Genomic DNA, 15,294 nt, shown 5'->3' with positions numbered 1-15,294 from the left:
TGTCCAAACTGAATATTGTGTCACTTGCTAACTGTCCAAACTGAATATTGTGTTAACACTTGTATTCTGGCTAGTGTTGGTGTTTTACTATTGCAGGTTTGTGAAGATGGACATGGCCAGAAGATATACTTCAAGTCATTTAGTCTAGGTTTTAGTTTAGGAATCAAATTGTAATCTTCCTTTTTATTTCTGTTTATTATTCATTGATTCTTGTATCAAGAATTTTGTAAAGACAATGTAACTTGTGTTGTGATATCAATAAAGCCCAAGGTTTTTGTTTATGAGCTTTTACTTTATATAATATATATATTCTGGAATAAATATTGTATTTATTATTCACTTTGAAATTCAAAGTTGTTTGATTTCATGAGCTGTGTTTTAAATTATGAATTCCATTTTCATATTGTTCAATACTTATTGTTAAATGTATTGACACTTGTCAAATGAAATCAATTCCCCAAATCAACAAGATACAAAAGAGATCATGTCGAAATTGCCCTAACTCACATTGCCTAACCCTAAGTGCAAAATGAGAGGGAACCTCGATCCCTCTTAGGTTTAGTTGCAATAAGGCGCGAAAATTTCCCCCGTTTTGCGATGAAATGCACATCCCGTTTCTAAATCTACCCTTCGTTGTTCCTATGTTCTGGGTTATTACAATTTCTTTGATCCACTAATGTCCAGTAGCATTATGCAATGTCCAGAAGTGTTAAGAATGATTGTGTCACCTCTGAATATGTCAATTTATATTGTGCACTAACCCTCTAATGAGTTGTTTCGAGTTTGGTGTGGAGGAAGTTTTCAAGGATCAAGAGAGGAGTATGATGCAACATGATCAAGGAGAGTGAAGGCTCTAAGCTTGGGGATGCCCGGTGGTTCACCCCTGCATATATCAAGAAGACTCAAGCATTTAAGCTTGGGGATGCCCAAGGCATCCCCTTCTTCATCGACAACATTATCGGGTTCCTCCCTCGAAACTATATTTTTATTCCATCACATCTTATGTGCTTTTTCTTGGAGCGTCGGTTTGTTTTTTTGTTTTGTTTGAATAAAATGGATCCTAGCATTCACTTTATGGGAGAGAGACACGCTCCGCTGTAGCATATGGACAAGTATGTCCTTGGTTTCTACTCATAGTATTCATGGCGAAGTTTCTCCTTCGTTAAATTGTTATATGGTTGGAATTGGAAAATGATACATGTAGTAATTGCTATAAATGTCTTGGGTAATGTGATACTTGGCAATTGTTGTGCTCATGTTTAAGCTCTTGCATCATATGCTTTGCACCCATTAATGAAGAAATACATAGAGCATGCTAAAATTTGGTTTGCATATTTGGTTTCTCTAAGGTCTAGATAATTTCTAGTATTGAGTTTGAACAACAAGGAAGACGGTGTAGAGTCTTATAATGTTTTCAATATGTCTTTTATGTGAGTTTTCTTTGCACCGGTTCATCCTTGTGTTTGTTTCAAATAAGCCTTGCTAGCCTAAAACTTGTATCGAGAGGGAATACTTCTCATGCATCCAAAATACTTGAGCCAACTAGTATGCCATTTGTGTCCACCATACCTACCTACTACATGGTATTTTCCGCCATTCCAAAGTAAATTGCTTGAGTGCTACCTTTAAAATTCCATCATTCACCTTTGCAATATATAGCTCATGGGACAAATAGCTTAAAAACTATTGTGGTATTGAATATGTAATTATGCACTTTATCTCTTATTAAGTTGCTTGTTGTGCGATAACCATGTTTACTGGGGACGCCATCAACTTTTCATTGTTGAATTTCATGTGAGTTGCTATGCATGTTCGTCTTGTCCGAAGTAAGGGCGATCTACACCGAGTTGAATGGTTTGAGCATGCATATTGTGAGAGAAGAACATTGGGCCGCTAACTAAAGCCATGATCCATGGTGGAAGTTTCAGTTTTGGACAAACATCCTCAAATCTCTAATGAGAAAAGAATTAATTGTTGTTGAATGCTTAAAGCATTAAAAGAGGAGTCCATTATCCGTTGTCTATGTTGTCCCGGTATGGATGTCTAAGTTGAGAATAATCAAAAGCGAGAAATCCAAATGCGAGCTTTCTCCTTAGACCTTTGTACGAGGCGGCATAGAGGTACCCCTTTGTGATACTTGGTTAAAGCATATGTATTGCGGTGATAATCCAGGTAGTCCAAGCTAATTAGGACAAGGTGCGGGCACTATTAGTACACTATGCATGAGGCTTGCAACTTATAAGATATAATTTACATGATGCATATGCTTTATTACTACCGTTGACAAAATTGTTTCATGTTTTCAAAATCAAAGCTCTAGCACAAATATAGCAATCGATGCTTTTCCTCTATGGAGGACCATTCTTTTACTTTTAATGTTGAGTCGGTTCACCTATTTCTCTCCACCTCAAGAAGCAAACACTTGTGTGAAGCTGTGCATTGATTCCTACATACTTGCTTATTGCACTTATTATATTACTCTATGTTGACAATATCCATGAGATATACATGTTACAAGTTGAAAGCAACCGCTGAAACTTAATCTTCTTTTGTGTTGCTTCAATGCCTTTACTTTGAATTATTGCTTTATGAGTTAACTCTTATGCAAGACTTATTGATGCTTGTCTTGAAGTGCTATTCATGAAAAGTCTTTGCTATATGGTTCACTTGTTTACTCATGTCATATACATTGTTTTGATCGCTGCATTCACTACATATGCTTTACAAATAGTATGATCAATGTTATGATGGCATGTCACTCCAGAAATTATCTGTGTTATCGTTTTACCTGCTCGGGACGAGCGAGAACTAAGCTTGGGGATGCTGATACGTCTCCGACGTATCGATAATTTCTTATGTTCCATGCCACATTATTGATGTTATCTACATGTTTTATGCACACTTTATGTCATATTCGTGCATTTTCCGGAACTACCCTATTAACAAGATGCCGAAGTGCCGATTCTTTGTTTTCTGCTGTTTTTGGTTTTCAGAAATCCTAGTAAGGAAATATTCTCGGAATTGGACGAAATCAAAGCCCGGGGGCCTATTTTTCCACGAAGCTTCCGAAGTCCGAAGGAGAGACGAAGAGGGGCGACGAGGGGGCACACCCTAGGGCGGCGCGGCCCCCCCCTTGGCCGCGCGGCCCTGTGGTGTGGGGTCCCCGTGCCGCCTCTTGACCTGCCCTTCCGCCTACAAATAGCCTCCGTGACGAAACCCCCAGTACCGAGAGCCACGATACGGAAAACCTTCCCGGAGACGCCGCCGCCGCCGATCCCATCTCGGGGGATCCGAGAGATCGCCTCCGGCACCTGCCGGAGAGGGGAATCATCTCCCGGAGGACTCTACGCCGCCATGGTCGCCTCCGGTGTGATGTGTGAGTAGTCTACCCCTGGACTATGGGTCCATAGCGGTAGCTAGATGGTTGTCTTCTCCCCATTGTGCTATCATTGTCGGATCTTGTGAGCTGCCTAACATGATCAAGATCATCTATCTGTAATTCTATATGTTGCGTTTGTTGGGATCCGATGAATAGAGAATACTTGTTATGTTGATTATCAAAGCTATGCTTATGTGTTGTTTATGATCTTGCATGCTCTCCGTTACTAGTAGATGCTCTCGGCCAAGTAGATGCTTGTAACTCCAAGAGGGAGTACTTATGCTCGATAGTGGGTTCATGCCGCATTGACACCGGGACGAGTGACGAAAGTTCTAAGGTTGTGTTGTGTCTGTTGCCACTAGGGATAAAACATTAGTGCTATGTTCAAGGATGTAGTCACTAGTTACATTACGCACCATACTTAATGCAATTGTACTGTTGCTCTGCAACTTAATACTGGAGGGGTTCGGATGATAACTCCGAAGGTGGACTTTTTAGGCATAGATGCAGTTGGATGGCGGTCTATGTACTTTGTCGTAATGCCCAATTAAATCTCACTATACTCATCATGATATGTATGTGCATGGTCATGCTCTCTTTATTTGTCAATTGCCCAACCGTAATTTGTTCACCCAACATGATGTTCGTCTTATGGGAGAGACACCTCTAGTGAACCGTGGACCCCGGTCCAATTCTCTTTACTCGAAATACAATCTACCGCAATACTTGTTCTACTCGTTTTCTACGCAAACAATCATCTTCCACACAATACGGTTAATCCTTTGTTACAGCAAGCCGGTGAGATTGACAACCTCACCTGTTTCATTGGGGCAAAGTACTTTGGTTGTGTTGTGCAGGTTCCACGTTGGCGCCGGAATCCTCGGTGTTGCGCCGCACTACATCTCGCCGCCATCAACCTTCAACGTGCTTCTTGACTCCTACTGGTCCGATTAAACCTTGGTTTCTTACTGAGGGAAACTTGCCGTTGTGCGCATCACACCTTCCTCTTGGGGTTCCCAACGGACGCGTGTCGAACGAAAAGACAATACGTCAACCACGCGCATCAGTTCTCCATACTCAAGTTTGAAGGAGGAGCTGATGTTGAAGAATACCTCACTTGGGAGCTCAAGATTGAGATGTTATGGAGCTTACATCCAAATTACACTGAAGATAGGAAGATCAAGCTTGCGTCTTCCGAATTTGATGGCTATGCATTGCGTTGGTGGGATGCACTTGTTCGTAATTGACAGGAGGATGGTGAGCTTCCAATTATCACATGGCGTGCTATGAAGGAGGCGATGAATTCTCGTTTTGTGCCCACTAATTATTTGCGTACAATATATGATAAGTTGACCCTATTGAGGCAAGGTGTGAAGACTGTGGATGAATACTACATGGAGATGGAGTTGCTTATGCAGCGTGGCCGTGTCCGTGAGTCTCTAGAGATGACAATGCAGCGTTTCCTCAATGGATTGAAGTATGATATCAAAGACATTGTTCGTCACTACAGTTACACCAATAGTTGGGCGAGAAGCTGAATCACAAATGGTTGAAGAAGCAAAGGTTAAAGGTCGTGCTACAGGAGCTGGGCGCTTTACGCCTCGCGCGCCCCCACCTACGGCGCCGGCGCCATCGACGCGCTCCGCCCCTTACTCTACTCCGCCTAGCAAGCCGGTCTCCAATGTGTCTAACGCAAAGAAGTCCGAATCTGCTGCAAGTACGAGTGGTTCTAGCATGTCTACTACGCGCAACCGTGATATGCTTTGTCATACATGTGGTGGCAAGAGTCACTTCAATAGAGATTGTCCTAACCGCAAAGTCATGATTATCAATGAGGACAATGAGTATGAGACTGGAGATGATGTTGATCCTAATGCTCCAGAAGATGATGACTATGACACTGATAGTGAAGATGCATATCCGTCTGATGCTCGCACCATTGTTGTGTCGCAGCGTGCTCTTAATGTGTTGCCTAGTACATCTACTCAACGCTGCAATTTGTTCCAAACCAAGGCTTTAGTTGGTCCTGACAAGGCTTGCAAGGTCATTATTGATGGCGGGAGTTGCCGCAATTTAGCAAGCAAGGAGTTGTGTACCAAGCTGAAGTTGAAGTATCTACCGCACCCGCATCCATATTATATTCAGTGGTTGAGCGACAATGGTGAGATGAAGGTAAACCACATGGTGCGTGTTGAGTTTGAGATTGGACCGTATAAGGATTGCATTGATTTTGATGTGGTTCCTATGACGGTGTGTCACCTACTATTGGGTCGGCCTTGGCTCTATTACCGTTCTGTGCAACACAATGGCCGTGCCAATACTTATCACTTGGAGTACAAGGGCAAGAAAATCAACTTACAGCCTATGTCACCACAACAAATTGTCAATGAGTCTCGTCAGAAGATTGAAGTAAACTTGGAGGATGCACCTTTAGATAGGCGAGAGAGTTGTAATATTGTGAGTGATATAACGAAAAGTGAGCGAGTGAATTCCTTAGTTTCTTTAGCCACCAAAAAAGACATGAGAGAATTTAGTGAGGATCCTACGGCCATGCCTCTTGTGCTTTTGTACAGGGGTACAATTTTGGTTTCTAACGACATGACCCCTCTTCCTCTTGGTGTTTCTAATGTTTTGCAGAAATTTGGCGACGTGTTTCCGGAGGAGGTACCCGCGGGACTACCACCATTGCGAGGTATTGAGCATCAAATTGACTTGATTCCCGGAGCTTCGCTACCCAATAGGGCGCCATATAGAACAAATCCCGAAGAGACGAAGGAGATACAGAAGCAAGTACAAGCGCTACTCGACAAAGGTTATATCCGCATAAGCCTTAGTCCTTGTACGTGTTGTTCCTGTTATTCTAGTTCCTAAGAAAGATGGTACATGTCGTATGTGCGTAGATTGTAGAGCTATAAACAACATTACTATTCGATATCGTCATCCTATTCCCCGTTTAGAGGATATGTTAGATGAATTGAGTGGTGCTGCTGTGTGTTCTCTAAAATTGATTTGCGTAGTGGTTATCATCAAATTAGGATGAAAGAAGGGGATGAATGGAAAACTGCCTTTAAAACAAAATTTGGTTTATATGAGTGGTTAGTAATGCCTTTTGGTTGACTAATGCACCTAGCACTTTCATGAGACTGATGAACCATGTTTTGCGTGAACTTATTGGCAAGTTTGTGGTTGTGTACTTTGATGGCATATTAATTTACAGCCGCAATGAATCTGATCATACTATACATATTCGACATGTTTTGCAAGTGTTGCGTGATAATAAACTCTATGGTAATCTTGAGAAGTGCACATTTTGCAAAGATAAGGTCATATTTCTTGGTTATGTTGTCTCTAAGCATGGAGTAGAAGTAGATGTGTCTAAAATTGAGGCTATTCAAAATTGGCCTACTCCCATGAATGTGAGTCAAGTAAGAAGTTTCCATGGTCTAGCTGGGTTTTATAGAAGATTTGTGCCCAACTTTAGTACTATTGTTGCACCTTTGAATGACTTGACTAAAAAGGGTGTTGTCTTTGAATGGGGCGCGGCCCAAGATCATGCTTTTGATGAACTTAAGAGATTGTTAACTTCTGCACCGTTACTTGCACTTCCTGATTTCAATAAGCAATTTGAGATTGAATGTGATGCTAGTGGTATTGAAATTGGTGGTGTGTTGATGCAAGATGGTCGCCCAATTGCATATTTTTCTGAGAAACTTTCTGGTGCTAAGTTGAACTATCCTATGTATGATAAAGAATTGTATGCTTTAATTCGAGTTCTTGAGGTTTGGCAACATTACTTGTGGTCAAAAGAATTTATCATACATTCTGATCATGAAGCTTTAAAATATCTGAAAGCCCAATCTACTTTGCATAAGGGTCTAGCTAAGTGGGTTGAGTTCATTGAGTCTTTTCCATACATTATTAAGCATAAGAAGGGAAAAGATAATATTGTTGCTGATGCTCTATCTAGGAAGAATATGCTATTAACTCAACTTGATGTTAAAATTCCTGGTTTAGAGATACTATGTGATTTGTATGCCACTGATCATGATTTTGCTGAACCATATCGCTTATGTGCTCTTGGTAAAGCATGTGATAAATATCACATACATGATGGGTTCTTGTTTAGAGCTAACAAACTATGTGTTCCAGAATCGTCTGTGCATTTGCTCTTATTGCAGGAATCACATGCTGGAGGTTTGATGGGTCACTTTAGGCGTGAGAAGACGCTCCTCATGCTAGCTGACCACTTTTATTGGCCAAAGATGAGGCGGGACGTGGACAGGTATGTGAAGAGGTGCATTACTTGCAACAAGTCCAAGTCCAAGCTGAAACCTCACGGTTTGTATACTCCGTTACCGGCACCTACTACACCTTGGGAAGACATTAGTATGGATTTTGTGTTGCGTTTGCCGCGTACTAAAAGAGGCCACGATTCTATATTTGTGGTAGTGGATAGATTCTCTAAGATGTCACACTTTATTGCCTGCCACAAGAGCGACGATGCGTCGCATATTGCTAACCTGTTTTTCAGGGAGATTGTATGTTTACATGGAGTCCCGAAGACTATTGTTTCTGATCGTGACGTGAAGTTTATGAGCTACTTCTGGAAGACGCTGTGGAGAAAGCTGGGGACGAAGCTGCTTTTCAGCACTACTTGTCATCCTCAAACTAATGGTCAAACTGAAGTGGTGAATAGAACATTGTCACAACTGTTGAGATCCATGATCAAGAAGAACCTGAAGGAGTAGGAAGAGTGTTTGCCGCATGTGGAGTTTGCTTACAACAGGGCGGTCCATTCTACCACAGAGCTGTGTCCCTTTGAGGTGGTGTATGGTTTCAAACCCATTACTCCGCTTGATTTGTTGCCTCTACCCATACATGAGAGAGTTAATATGGAGGCATCCAAGAGGGCAGATTTTGTACGAAAGATACATGTGAAGACTAAATAGTTGATCGAGAAGAAAGGCAAGAGCAATGCTGCAAGGATGAATAAGAAGCGTAAAGAGATGTTGTTCAAGCCTGGTGATATGGTCTGGGTACATTTTCGCAAGGATAGGTTCCCGAAGCTGCGGAAGTCTAAGCTGAAGCCTCGTGGTGCTGGTCCTTACAAAGTGCTTGCCAAGATCAATGATAATGCATACTCGATAGATCTTTCAGTTGATGAGTTTGGTGTCAGTAATTCTTTCAATGTTGCTGATTTGACACCATATGACGGAGAAGACCTTGAAGCGTCGAGGTCGACGCCTTTTGAAGGGGGTGAGATGATGAGGATATGCCTACCTCACTACTACCTCCGTCATTACAAGAAGATGATCCTGCTGTGAAGCTCAAGTCCAATGAAGTCAGGATTGGACCAATGACACGAGCTCGTGCGAAGTTACTTAAACAACAGGTGAACTTGTTCCTAAACGATACTTTGATTGATGAGAACTTTATACTGCCTAAGTGCTATTACTTGTGTATGATCAGCTATGAGGAGGGAGCAAGCATCGCACGAGGAGGAGAGGAGCAGCTGGACCAGAAGATGGACGTTAAGCTGGACATGGAGCTGGACATGAAGACATCCCATGGACGCGTGAGGGAGGAGCGGGAGGCATGCGCGAGAGGGGAAGCTGAACTTCAGGCCGGTGTCAGATCCGGTCCAACCGCTGTGCCGCCGGAACAACCGGTCCCAGGCGGTCCGACCGGATCTAGCGCTGGGTCCGTCCGGTCCAAACCGGCCGCGGCGCTTGTGCCAACCAGGCACTATCCATTATGCCCGGGAGCCTCGCCCGGTCACCGCCCGGCGCCAGGTCCGGTTTGAACCGAACCGGCCGGTCCCAGACCCGGTCGACCGGCCGCCAGACCGGCCGACTCCGAGTCTGTCTCGACTAGATCTATTCTGGGTCGGTTATTTTCGTACTTTTTCGACCTGAGGTCGTGGTGAACCCCTATATAAGTGTCCAGGACGCCCCCAAAGTTGCTTTAGACCACGTTTAAGATAAACCCTAGTTCATAGTTGTTTGCTTTGCAACTCTATTGAATTTCTACATCCAATTGCATTGATTTGGTGTGGAATCCCTGAAAGTCTTGTGTGATCTGTTATTCCATTGGGAATTAGTAGATTGCAACTTACCGCTTCGTGGTCGGCGGCTACGTGCGCAAGTGTGTGGAGTTGCGAATATCTTGCAGGGTTGAGAGCTGTAGCATTGGCGACAGGGACCAATCGAGAGATCTCGTTGCATCATACAAGTTATCTTCCACTTCATCGTCGTGTTCCCCCGCTGCTATCACCCCGTGATCATCATCACCCCGTTGCTTACTGAGAAGATCGGGCTACCCCATATCATCAATGGATGAAGCTGGAGGCGAGCGATGACGCGGCATCTATGTCCCTTCAAATAAAGCTCGAAGTTTCTCCAGAGCTGGAAGATCTGGAGGGATCTGTCGTTGTCCTTGCCGTCTTGGTGACGGGAAGTGCAACTTCTGACGGATGCCTTCTAGATCCGCCGAGATTTGGAGCATGCGGGGAAGATGGGAGCGCTGCGTCGAGATCCGGAACGAGGAGATCTGCATATGGCAACGAGGCTCCTGGGAGTTCATCCTCGGCGACGTTCTGGCCGAGCGGCGGCCACTCCCGTTGCCTCTGGTTGGCCAGCCGAAGGTCATGATCAACCTCCATCTGTGGAGGCCCTTCTGCTTAGCTATGTTCGGCTCCCGCTACGGCGACCCAAGTGGTGTTGTCCCTGGTGTCACCGTGGTTGTTCATGGCTGGAAGCATCGTGAGCGTGCTGGAGATGGAGCTGAGCCTGATCGCATTTTCATCTATAGATCTGAGGTCCTTCGTGCAAAATTGCAGGACTTGTTTGTAGCTTCTAATCTTTCTAGAGTCCTTCATAAGTATTGTAACTCCACCGCTCTAGTTAAAAAAATCAGCCATTGAGTCCTGGACACGTCGGAGCTTGCATGCGCAGCACGGGGCCCCACGTGTAGCTCCCGCATCCCGGCTCGAAAAGCAGGAGGCCGCTACGACCACAAGTTCGTCCCAGATTTTTATACTCCTCCTCGTCAGCAGAGCGGATCAAAATATCGAATGAGATCAAAATCTTGGCCCGGACGTGCAGGCGGGAGCTGTTGCTTTATGCGGCGGGAATTCAAGCCCATGTTCCCCCATGCTCCCCGAGGTGCGCCCGCAGCCACCAGTTTCCCGCGGCTTCTTCTCCACCACAAGCTCTCCCTCCCTCTTGCTCCGCGCTCACTGATTGCGAGCTTGCGTGCTCGCCCCCGGCTCTTATATGCACCACTCGCGCCTCCCAGCTTCTGGATCCCTCTCCTTCCCACCTTTCTTGCTTCCTCCCAGCTAGCTACCAGAACCAAGCCTTATCTCTTCTCCAGCAGTCTAGTCCAGAGCTCTCACTAGCCTAGCGCGGTAGCATGAAGATCCAGTGCGACTCGTGCGGCGTCGCGGCGGCGACCGTGGTGTGCTGCGCGGACGAGGCGGCGCTGTGCGCGCGCTGCGACGTGGAGATCCACGCCGCCAACAGGCTGGCCAGCAAGCACCAGCGCCTCCCGCTCGACGCGCTCGGCGCCAAGCTCCCGCGCTGCGACGTCTGCCAGGAGAAGGCAGCCTTCATCTTCTGCGTCGAGGACAGGGCGCTCTTCTGCCGCGACTGCGACGAGCCCATCCACGTGCCCGGAACGCTCTCGGGGAACCACCAGCGCTACCTCGCCACGGGGATCCGCGTCGGACTCGGCCCCGTCTCCGCCTGCGCCGACAACAGCGCCGGCCACCACCACGACGCAGATCACCACGCCCCTGCGCCCAAGATCGCCTCCGACCACCAGCACCAGCCGGCACAGCCCGCCGCCCAGTCGCAGCAGCAGCAGGTCCCCTCGCCGCCCCAGTTCCTGCCGCAGGGCTGGGCGGTCGACGAGCTCCTGCAGTTCTCCGACTACGAGTCCAGCGACAAGGTACCAACCTAATTAACTCGCACCGCAGATGTTGATGTATTATTCTAACGGTATACTTACATCTGCTTGCTCGCGTTAATCTGCAGCTGCACAAGGACTCGCCCCTCGGCTTCAAGGAGCTGGAGTGGTTCACCGCGGACATGGAGCTGTTCCACGACCAGGGGGCCAAGGCCGGCAGGGCCACCATGGAGGTTCCCGAGTTCTTCGCCTCGCAGGCGGCGGACGACGACGCCTACTACAGGACCGCCAGCAGAGTCGCCGCCAACGCCGGCGTGCGCCAGAGCAAGAAGGCCAGGGTCGAGATCACCGACGACGAGGACTTCTTTATCGTACCAGATCTTGGATAAACTGGAGTACTTCCTAGGCAGACTAGCTTCTCGTGTGATTTTGCACTACTGTTGTTGTTGTATACGCTAGTATACAGAGAGAGGTGTGTGTACCTGTACCTGTGCTAATCTCAGCTGTGTACAAAGAAAAGAAAAAAACTAGTGTTCTGTGGAGCTGTGCTGTGTGCATCTTGACTTTGCTGTAACAGTAAGAGATGAGCTTTGCTAAGATGCATGAAATACTCGTAGTATTAATTCTTGCCGCTACTTCTACGGAGTAGTACAACAATTCAGATGACAAGTAAAACAGTACAAGACGGCGCAAATATCCGACAGGACTAATTGTAATCAGCAGCTTGTAGAACTAGTGCTTCAGCGTTTGGACAGATACAGAACACCGAGCAATTTCATTACTGGAACAACAGCGCAATTACACACTTGTTGGAACTAAGATAACAGTTTATCAGTAATCGCCGAAGCTCTGACCGTAGCAATCGGCATAACTGCACAAGTGCATCACAATAATACTTGCTGTCCTTTCCAAGTTCATTACTTGCTAGTTCACAAACAGAGACCGATATCCTTGTGAAGTATTCTGCATAGGGATTAGGGACTGAAGAATTTGCCAAACTGCACATGCTCAGTATTCTGCATAGGCAACAAACAGAGACTGATAAGACTGAATCCTATTAGGCTTTGAATTCCAGAAGTAGATACCCGATAAAAAACTGGTTTCACCTCCATGGTCGCCCACAAGTAAGTATCAGGAATATATGATATCCGAACAAAGTGGAAATATAAGTAATCACCAGAGGATATTTTTACAAGAATTTAGAGGTGAAACACGAAGAACCGGTAAAAATATCTAAACTTGAAAACGCAATAGAAGAGGCATACGATTCCGTTTTTGATGAATTTGGGCTTGTTGAAAAGCTAACAACAAACTCAACAACCTCATACAGAGAAACACAAAGAAACAACAAGAATAGGTATGCAAAGGGTTGTGCTCCCAATGACGATGTGATCAAGTTAGCTAACCGAAAGCCTCCTCTTGATAGTACGCCTATCTATTCTATAACCCAGTCTCAAACAACCATATTGAGACCGGTTAAAAAAAAGTAGCAAGGCCATACCTTTGCCTTGCGCATCCCGCTTGACCTTGATGATGATGATGATGATGATGATGCATGATTCATGCCCATTCAAGACGGAACGCTTCACTTTATCATTGTTGAATCGTGAAGACTCGCAATTTGCTCCCATACACTATTATGGGATAACTTTACTATGGAACATCTTCAAATATCCATTTTCACACCAATTGGACAACAAGCTTCAAGCATGATATTCTTGATACACTCATCTTGAACTTGCCCTTCTCAACCTTGACGACGATCACCGGCCACTTGATGTCATCATCTCATTAATTATATGAGCCCTTCCTATTTTAAGTTACTTTTATTAGTTTTTAGTGTATTGATTTCTTCAATTCCAAGCATGATAGTTGCATTAGCTTTTCAGTCCATTAGTTGTGTTTCAGTGTTTACTCTAGTGCTCGTCAATTACTCAGTTCAATTTAGTTCATCACTAATTCAGAGCATGTTTGATTCATAGGATTTCACAAATCGTAGGAACAGGAAAAATACAGGAATAGGATAGGAATGCATGTGTAATCCAATAGGGTTGTGAAAGCACAAGAATTTATGAAGTTGGATGTTTGATTCACAGGAATAGGAAAAACATAGAATCCTTAAAACCATAATTAAAATAAATGTAAAGGTAAGATTAGATCATTATCATGCAACTTATGACCTTTGTCTCGTTCTTTGTGCGTAGGAATGTAAAAAAGAGGTTTGAATGGATTGTGGAATTCATTTGATTTTCCTATGAAACCTAAACCAAAGGAAAAAAAAATCCTACACTGTTCCTACACCCTATTCCTTTGAATCAAATTAATGAATAGTGGCACCAAAGAAAAATTTCCGATTCCTATGGTTTTATTCCAACATTCCTATATATGAATCAAACAAGCACTCAGTTGATATAACAACTTAGTTTTTCTTTCCTAATCTGTATTTTCTATGCTCTTTGTTTCTCAGCTCATCTTAGTGTAAGTCTCTCAGTTATTCGTCACTCATTTCTTAGCATTTTAGAATTCATCTTAGTCTTTCTTTTTCCAGTCACTCATTTCTAGACATTTTTAAATTCAGTTATTCATTTTGCATTTCTTCATTTTTCAGTTTTCTTCAGTCATTTATTTATGTATATATTCTTTCTTCGATCATTTCTTCAATTTTTGAACTATCTATTATCTTATTCAATTCTCACTCTCTCTTTCTTCAGTTTTTTTTTCTTCTCTTCAGTTTCTCTCAGACATCTGTGAATTTCTTCAATGTCCAGTCTTTTTTAAGTTTCTCATTTTTTTTAGTCCTTCATTCCTCTCGTTTTCATTCTTCGTTGTGCAGTTCATCAGTTTTTTCAGGTTTTGAGTTGATAAGCTTGTAGTCTCTTAGAATTCAAGAGTATTACTCTTCAATATCTTTTGTATCTTTCACTCTTAAATTGCACCCTTGCATTGGATCAGGTCTCTCTATGATCGATCTCATAGTTCTCTTTTTAGTGTTCAATCCTATCAAACATGTTGAATTCTTTAGTTCCCAATATAATAGCTATATTTGAATTTCTTCATTTTTTGCCTTTTATTGTTCAATCTTTCGGTTGTGAGCTTTCCCATTGTTTTTAGTCCTTCATTATTATTCAGTTAGCTATTTGGACAGCAAGACCTACTAAATGTATGTAAGATGGTTTGTTTTTAGTAGCACAAACGGTTGTGTTTCTTTGAATGATTTTAGGTTGAGATTCCTTGGGGAAGCTCGATTATATTAGTACTACTCCCTCCGATCGTACAGTTCTTGTTTTCCTTTTGTTCTTCTCCAAGTGATCATTGCTATATCTCACACAATTCATGCATATTACAGATTACACCGAGTACATAAGCATAATTGGAACTGCGGGTTGTCTTCAGTTCTGGTTTGTCTTTCCCTAGGACATGTTTATCCTTCTTTGGTTTTTCTTCGACATTTCCAGGTCTGAATTATGTTTCGCTTTCTTTCATGGGAGATCCTTGGATATTTTTGACCCCCCCCCCCCCCATCCCCCACTCTGAAGCAGCGACAGTTTGGGGGTGAAGCTATTGCTTTCTTGATGGAGAAGATGACCTATAATAGCGAGTCCGGTGTGGAGTTCTTCGTCTTTTTGGTAGTTGTGTGATGGTTCTTTTTTACCTATAGGATGTGTTACGGGTCAGTACGGGGTTTGGACCGAAAAGCTTGGACTCATAAATGAGCCGTTGGAACTCAAGTTGGCTTAGAATGTGTTTGTTTTGTTACATTAAAAATAGATGGGTTCCTCTTTATTTTTATATTACTAGTAAAAATACCCATGCGTTGCATCAAGAGAAATAAATTTTCAAACTTAGCAAACCATTTTGCCAAACTTTTTATCGTATAATTTACCTATTTTTGGCACCTTCCTCTTATCGTCATTTCTTCTTTTCAATCTCTACTATTCTAACAATGAAACACGCTGTCCTTTGATCCTTTGATGTTTACTTTCTATTTCTTTGTTAAGCATTCCACG

General features: G+C 43.7%; 1 protein-coding gene across 1 annotated transcript; it reads left to right on the top strand.

Moving 5' to 3' along the window:
- Positions 1–10,623: 10,623 nt before the first annotated feature.
- On the top strand, positions 10,624–11,826 carry LOC124688399 (B-box zinc finger protein 24-like). The gene is made up of 2 exons (XM_047222085.1): positions 10,624–11,329; positions 11,416–11,826. The coding sequence occupies exons 1-2, from the start codon at positions 10,793–10,795 to the stop codon at positions 11,674–11,676; spliced, it is 798 nt and encodes a 265-aa protein (XP_047078041.1). The 5' UTR covers positions 10,624–10,792; the 3' UTR covers positions 11,677–11,826.
- The last annotated feature ends 3,468 nt before the right edge of the window (positions 11,827–15,294 follow it).

The sequence above is a fragment of the Lolium rigidum genome, chromosome 2 (assembly GCF_022539505.1).
Source record: "Lolium rigidum isolate FL_2022 chromosome 2, APGP_CSIRO_Lrig_0.1, whole genome shotgun sequence".
Taxonomy (NCBI): Eukaryota; Viridiplantae; Streptophyta; class Magnoliopsida; order Poales; family Poaceae; genus Lolium; species Lolium rigidum.
Note: the sequence above shows the minus strand (reverse complement) of the source record. Positions and strands in the feature narration are given on the sequence as shown.

Coding starts and splice junctions, on each gene's coding strand:
- LOC124688399 (XM_047222085.1), top strand. CDS start 10,793: ATGAAGATCCAGTGCGACTCGTGCGGCGTCGCGGCGGCGACCGTGGTG. Junction 11,330..11,415: donor ACTACGAGTCCAGCGACAAG/GTACCAACCTAA, acceptor GTTAATCTGCAG/CTGCACAAGGACTCGCCCCT.